Here is an 8,064-nt window from a genome sequence, read left to right on the forward strand (position 1 = left end):
AAAATTGTTCATCCCAGTTTGGCAAAAGAATAAATCAGGGAAGGTAGTGCATCCGTGGATAACAAGGGAAATCAGGGATAGTATCAAAGCGAAGGATGATGCGTACAAATTAGCCAGAAAAAGCAGCATACCGGAGGACTGGGAGAAATTCAGAGACCAGCAGAGGAGGACAAAGGGCTTAATTAGGAAAGGAAAAATAGATTATGAAAGAAAACTGGCAGGGAACATAAAAACTGACTGCAAAAGTTTTTATAGATATGTGAAAAGAAAGAGATTAGTTAAAACAAATGTAGGTCCTTTGCAGTCAGAAACAGGTGAGTTGATCATGGGGAACAAGGATATGGCGGACCAATTGAATAACTACTTTGGTTCCGTCTTCACTAAGGAAGACATAAATAATCTGCCGGAAATAGCAGGGGACCGCGGGTCAAAGGAGTTGGAGGAATTGAGTGAAATCCAGGTTAGCCGGGAAGTGGTGTTGGGTAAATTAAATGGATTAAAGGCCGATAAATCCCCAGGGCCAGATAGGCTGCATCCCAGAGTACTTAAGGAAGTAGCTCCAGAAATAGTGGATGCATTAGTAATAATCTTTCAAAACTCTTTAGATTCTGGAGTAGTTCCTGAGGATTGGCGGGTAGCAAACGTAACCCCACTTTTTAAGAAGGGAGGGAGAGAGAAAACGGGGAATTACAGACCAGTTAGTCTAACATCGGTAGTGGGGAAACTGCTAGAGTCAGTTATTAAAGATGGGATAGCAGCACATTTGGAAAGTGGTGAAATCATTGGACAAAGTCAGCATGGATTTACAAAAGGTAAATCATGTCTGACGAATCTTATAGAATTTTTCGAGGATGTAACTAGTAGCGTGGATAGGGGAGAACCAGTGGATGTGGTGTATCTGGACTTCCAGAAGGCTTTCGACAAGGTCCCACATAAGAGATTAGTTTACAAACTTAAAGCACACGGCATTGGGGGTTCAGTATTGATGTGGATAGAGAACTGGCTGGCAAACAGGAAGCAAAGAGTAGGAGTAAACGGGTCCTTTTCACAATGGCAGGCAGTGACTAGTGGGGTACCGCAAGGCTCAGTGCTGGGACCCCAGCTATTTACAATATATATTAATGATCTGGATGAGGGAATTGAAGGCAATATCTCCAAGTTTGCGGATGACACTAAGCTGGGGGGCAGTGTTAGCTGTGAGGAGGATGTTAGGAGACTGCAAGGTGACGGATAGGCTGGGTGAGTGGGCAAATGTTTGGCAGATGCAGTATAATGTGGATAAATGTGAGGTTATCCATTTTGGTGGCAAAAACAGGAAAGTAGACTATTATCTGAATGGTGGCCGATTAGGAAAAGGGGAGATGCACCAAGACCTGGGTGTCATGGTACACCAGTCATTGAAAGTAGGCATGCAGGTGCAGCAGGCAGTGAAGAAAGCGAATGGTATGTTAGCATTCATAGCAAAAGGATTTTAGTATAGGAGCAGGGAGGTTCTACTGCAGTTGTATGTGGTCTTGGTGAGACCACACCTGGAGTATTGCGTACAGTTTTGGTCTCCTAATCTGAGGAAAGACATTCTTGCCATAGAGGGAGTACAGAGAAGGTTCACCAGACTGATTCCTGGGATGTCAGGACTTTCATATGAAGAAAGACTGGATAGACTAGGCTTGTACTCGCTAGAATTTAGAAGATTGAGGGGGGATCTTATAGAAACTTACAAAATTCTTAAGGGGTTGGACAGGCTAGATGCAGGAAGATTGTTCCCGATGTTGGGGAAGTCCAGAACAAGTGGTCACAGTTTAAGGATAAGAGGGAAATCTTTTAGGACCGAGATGAGAAAAACATTTTTCACACAGAGAGTGGTGAATATCTGGAATTCTCTGCCACAGAAGGTAGTTGAGGCCAGTTCATTGGCTATATTTAAGAGGGAGTTAGATGTGGCCCTATTGTTCATCCCAGTTTGGCAAAAGAATAAATCAGGGAAGGCAGTGCATCCGTGGATAACAAGGGAAATCAGGGATAGTATCAAAGCGAAGGATGATGCTTACAAATTAGCCAGAAAAAGCAGCATACCGGAGGACTGGGAGAAATTCAGAGACCAGCAGAGGAGGACAAAGGGCTTAATTAGGAAAGGAAAAATAGATTATGAAAGAAAACTGGCAGGGAACATAAAAACTGACTGCAAAAGTTTTTATAGATATGTGAAAAGAAAGAGATTAGTTAAAACAAATGTAGGTCCTTTGCAGTCAGAAACAGGTGAGTTGATCATGGGGAACAAGGATATGGCGGACCAATTGAATAACTACTTTGGTTCCGTCTTCACTAAGGAAGACATAAATAATCTGCCGGAAATAGCAGGGGAGTGAAATCCAGGTTAGCCGGGAAGTGGTGTTGGGTAAATTAAATGGATTAAAGGCCGATAAATCCCCAGGGCCAGATAGGCTGCATCCCAGAGTACTTAAGGAAGTAGCTCCAGAAATAGTGGATGCATTAGTAATAATCTTTCAAAACTCTTTAGATTCTGGAGTAGTTCCTGAGGATTGGCGGGTAGCAAACGTAACCCCACTTTTTAAGAAGGGAGGGAGAGAGAAAACGGGGAATTACAGACCAGTTAGTCTAACATCGGTAGTGGGGAAACTGCTAGAGTCAGTTATTAAAGATGGGATAGCAGCACATTTGGAAAGTGGTGAAATCATTGGACAAAGTCAGCATGGATTTACAAAAGGTAAATCATGTCTGACGAATCTTATAGAATTTTTCGAGGATGTAACTAGTAGCGTGGATAGGGGAGAACCAGTGGATGTGGTGTATCTGGACTTCCAGAAGGCTTTCGACAAGGTCCCACATAAGAGATTAGTTTACAAACTTAAAGCACACGGCATTGGGGTTCAGTATTGATGTGGATAGAGAACTGGCTGGCAAACAGGAAGCAAAGAGTAGGAGTAAACGGGTCCTTTTCACAATGGCAGGCAGTGACTAGTGGGGTACCGCAAGGCTCAGTGCTGGGACCCCAGCTATTTACAATATATATTAATGATCTGGATGAGGGAATTGAAGGCAATATCTCCAAGTTTGCGGATGACACTAAGCTGGGGGGCAGTGTTAGCTGTGAGGAGGATGCTAGGAGACTGCAAGGTGACTTGGATAGGCTGGGTGAGTGGGCAAATGTTTGGCAGATGCAGTATAATGTGGATAAATGTGAGGTTATCCATTTTGGTGGCAAAAACAGGAAAGCAGACTATTATCTAAATGGTGGCCGACTAGGAAAAGGGGAGATGCAGCGAGACCTGGGTGTCATGGTACACCAGTCATTGAAAGTGGGCATGCAGGTGCAGCAGGCAGTGAAGAAAGCGAATGGTATGTTAGCTTTCATAGCAAAAGGATTTGAGTATAGGAGCAGGGAGGTTCTACTGCAGTTGTACAGGGTCTTGGTGAGACCACACCTGCTGTATTGTGTACAGTTTTGGTCTCCAAATCTGAGGAAGGACATTATTGCCATAGAGGGAGTGCAGAGAAGGTTCACCAGACTGATTCCTGGGATGTCAGGACTGTCTTATGAAGAAAGACTGGATAGACTTGGTTTATACTCTCTAGAATTTAGGAGATTGAGAGGGGATCTTATAGAAACTTACAAAATTCTTAAGGGGTTGGACAGGCTAGATGCAGGAAGATTGCTCCCGATGTTGGGGAAGTCCAGGACAAGGGGTCACAGCTTAAGGATAAGGGGGAAATCCTTTAAAACCGAGATGAGAATAACTTTTTTCACACAGAGTGGTGAATCTCTGGAACTCTCTGCCACAGAGGGTAGTCGAGGCCAGTTCATTGGCTATATTTAAGAGGGAGTTAGATGTGGCCCTTGTGGCTAAGGGGATCAGAGGGTATGGAGAGAAGGCAGGTACGGGATACTGAGTTGGATGATCAGCCATGATCATATTGAATGGCGGTGCAGGCTCGAAGGGCCTACTCCTGCACCTAATTTCTATGTTTCTATCATGGTAGATGTTAGAGTCATTGAGGCAGACCTCGAGGTTCTTGGAGTCATAAAGCATGGAAATGGGCCCATCGGCCCAACTCGGTGATGCTGATCGAGATGCCTCATCTAAGTAGAAGGTAACATGTTGATGGTAGTTGGGCAGATATTACTTCAAGCAGGTTATCTAACAATGATGAGGAAGGCGGTAAGGTACATTATTGATCGTCGCACTCATTTCCTCATCCTTTTTCTGATGTCGGTGTGTGGAAAAACCCTCTGGCTGGAGTGCAGTGCCAGAGTTGGAGCCGCGCCATGTCTCTGTAAAACAGAGTACACAACAGTCCATCATGTTCCTCTGATGCACTAGTCTTGTTCTTCAGTCTCCTACCCTGTTCTGCAGTAAATGTGCAAGTCAGGAATTCCCCTTGTCACATCTTGAATGCAAACATACACCCTTCCATCCAGAAAGTTCTGCTGAGAAAATCCTATTTTGTTTAAGTTCTGAAGCTTCCCTTTTAATTCACGTTATGAACTGCACTTTCATTCCATGCTCTTTGATTTTCAACATGTATTAACCACTCATTACTCTCATAGAACAGCAGATACCACCACTTTCTTTTCCTTTCTCTCCCTGTTTTGACTGAAGGGTTTGGATCCAAAACATTAACTCTGTTCCTTTTTCTACAGATACTGCCTGGCCTGTTGAATGTTTCCAATTTCCAACATCTGCATTAAAAAAAATATTCATTTTCTCTTTAAATTCCTCATTGTTTGCCTATATTCCCACTTAAGTGTTGTCAGAAAATTCTGATATCCTGTACATTATACTCCCTATTATACCCAAAATAGAAAAGTAAAATGCTCAAAAATAAATTGATAGGGAACTAGAAAAATGAAATATGAAATATTAATAAAGCAGGAAGGAAAGCACAATATTGACTAAAATTAGAAAAAACATTGACAGGAAACCAGTTTAGAAAAAAATTGCAGTATAATGATGGGATTCTTCTTCTTATCGAGGCCACACACAAGATTAGAAGTTGTTCAGCCAGAGCTGAACACACTTCTCGGCATCTGCATACAATGGTGTCTGTCTTGCGCTTCTTGTGCGTGGTGGTGGAAAGATTGGTGAAAACAAGGCCGCGACGTGAACGCTTTTTCCTTTACCCCATGATTGGGTTTAATCATAATAATACTTTATTAGCCAAGTATGTTTTGCAACATACGAGGAATTCCCATTAAGTGGCTAGAATTGCTCTTTAATTTAAAACATTTGTCTGCTAATCAGTGTACAACGTGTGCCTAACATGGGAATTAGGGCAACAATACATTGCAAGAACCAAATTCAGCAGAAATATCAGGATGAGCAATCAAACATTAGAAAGTAAAACAAGTTGAGGTAGCATTTGAATAATACAATGGAAGCATTAAAATAGGTGACAGCAATTAGTCTGTGTGAGAAGAGATAAAAGATAACAAAGGATCCAAATATTTTACTTTAAATGTTATGTTAAATGGTCCCTGCTACTAATCAGTCAGAGAGAATGTAATGGAAGAAATAAGCAAAGTTTGGGAGATAAGTTTAATAAAAAACAGGATAATAATCACAGCAGAAAACCACTATCCTTGACCGTGAAATTATTAAAAGAATGAGTTACTACAATGTGGACAGAACTCTGTTCTAACCCTATTTGTAATGTCCAACATGGAAATACATTGTCCAAAAGCAAAATATTACAGATGCTGCAAAGTTCATCAAGTCATAGGAGCAGAATAAGGCCGTGCGGCCCTACTCTGCCGTTAAATCATGGCTGATCTACAGTATCTATCCCTTACAACCCCATTCTCCTGCCTTCTCCCTATAGCCTTTGACACCTGTACTAATCAAGAATTAGCAAGTACAGAGGTTGAGTCTGGGAGAACATATTTTACATTAAAATCAACAGTAAATTGAATAGTAGTGAGGCACCAATTATGCACTATTATGAAAAAAAAAAATTATTGAACAATGTCTTTTTTGCAGTTTTCTCTCATTTATAATGTGTAATTAATTTGTGATGTTTTTGTGTTTTTGTCTGAGTCTATGTACATGTGATGCTGCTGCAGGCAATATTTTCTGTTGTAGATGTGCATCGCCAAACTCGTGCAAATGACAATGAACTTGAACTTGATAAACAGGCGAGGAGATCATTGTAGACCAGGCAAGGGCACACACTTAGCACATGGACACCAGGGGTCAGTATGCTGAAGGGGAATATGAAAATAATGGGAGAGATGTAAAAAAAGCACCAAAGGGAACGAGGAACTAAGAGATGATAAGGAATCAGAAGGATTTTTAAAACATAATTGTAGAGGAACAAAGGGATCTCAGTAACAGATACACAAATCACCCGAAATGTTAACATATAAAGGTCAATAAACTACTTGCATCCATTCTGGTTATCTATTGGACATTATTATGCTAATGTTTATTTTAATTTTGTTTTACAGAAAATATTGTTATATTCTCTGAGAAAGATGAATTTGATAATAAACTGAAGGCAGTTCCTCCCAAGACTGAGAAAAAGTAAGTTAATTTTCATTTTTGTAATTTGTATGTTTGTTGTTAACTTTTTGCAATATCAACAGTTACATAGAAACATAGAAAATAGGTGCAGAAGAGGGCCATTCGGCCCTTCGAGCCAGCACCATCATTCAATATGATCATGGCTGATCATTTAAAATCAGTATCCCGTTCCTGCTTTTTGCCCATATCCCTTCATTCCTTTAGCCCTAAGAGCTAAATCTAACTCTCCCTTGAAAACACCAGCAAATTGGCCTCCACTGCCTTCTGTGGCAGAGAATTCCACGGTTACACAATTACAAAAGGATACGAGGAAAAGAGCCAAGATCTCCCTAATTAAGGAAGAATGCATGTTGACAAAATTGATTCTCCGATTGGGGATTTTTGCTGAGATGTAATTAAACAAATTATACTTTAGTAAAATGATAAAAAATAATTGAAAGATGCAGATTTCTTGAAAGGCTTCACAGTTTAGATAGCAAGGATGATTTAAAAACTAGCATTCAGTTTCAAAATTGGTTGTCCATTAAAATCGGGAGAAATTTCTTGTGAATCTTTGGAAATTAATCACCAAATATTCACTTAAAACCAAGTTTGTTGGATTTTGGGATATAAAGGGATATGGAATTATTACAAAAGAGTAGTGCTGCGACATAAGCAACAAAGCTTATTGCCAGCTGAGAAGAGGGGGAGCTGAAATGCATATACCACCACCTTTGCCTTGTGACAAAAGAACATGAAAGTAGAAAACAATGTTGTTATTTAGAAGTACTGGAGATGTTAGTTGATGGGAAAAAAGGCACAATGTTCTAGAGTCTGGCTCAGCCAGTGGCACCTAGGAATAGACTGGGTGACAACCAAGAAGTTTGGTGACTACTGGAGAGACAGTTGACGGCACGGAAAGACGGCACCCGGGAAAGGCTGGGTTAGCACCCCAGTCTGTGTCTTTTGTGGGAAAGACACCCAATAAAGCTATGGAAAGGCCTAATGAACCACCATGGCCTAAAAATCCATCAGACGAGAATGAAATGCTCGGAGGAGAAAGAAGTGCAACGCACAGGCCTTGAACCTGGTGAGATGCAGGAGGAGCCTGGCCAGGACTCACCCCACAGAGCCCAAGAATCTCCCAACCCCTGCAGAGTAGTTATTAAGATGGCTGATCCGTGGGCGGTTGCTGCTGGAACGCAAGTCGGGACCTGATCAACCCCGGCTGGGTTGCCTGGGCAAGGGTGTCTGATGTTGTGAGACCCGAAACACCCGATGACCCCAGATCACATCACTGAGGATGCGTCCCAGCGCATCTAAAAGATGTATATTTTTCACAATGGATGAGGCAGCATCCCTGGTGAACATGGATAGATGATGTTTTGGACCAAGACCATTCTTCAGACTGTAAATTTTAGACGAGTATATATATTTACCTGAATTATTAAACACTCTAAATATGACATAATTTTCTCATTACTTAGATTAAAATTTTAAAGCTGTAATGCTCATAACTTTTATGGAAATTGTTTGACCCCCTTTT

At 41.3% G+C, this 8,064-nt stretch overlaps 1 protein-coding gene across 2 annotated transcripts in view; it reads left to right on the forward strand.

Annotated features, from left to right (window-relative positions):
• LOC116970428 (tumor necrosis factor receptor superfamily member EDAR-like) overlaps window positions 1–6,581 on the forward strand; it is a 39,995-nt gene extending 33,414 nt beyond the window's left edge. For both annotated transcript variants that reach the window (XM_033017073.1, XM_033017074.1), the window contains one exon: window positions 6,464–6,581. In XM_033017073.1, the coding sequence (XP_032872964.1) occupies window positions 6,464–6,543 (80 nt within the window). In that variant the 3' untranslated portion in view covers window positions 6,544–6,581. The remainder of the gene's footprint in view (window positions 1–6,463) is intronic.
• The last annotated feature ends 1,483 nt before the right edge of the window (window positions 6,582–8,064 follow it).

Source organism: Amblyraja radiata, unplaced genomic scaffold, assembly GCF_010909765.2.
Source record: "Amblyraja radiata isolate CabotCenter1 unplaced genomic scaffold, sAmbRad1.1.pri scaffold_872_ctg1, whole genome shotgun sequence".
NCBI lineage: Eukaryota > Metazoa > Chordata > Chondrichthyes > Rajiformes > Rajidae > Amblyraja > Amblyraja radiata.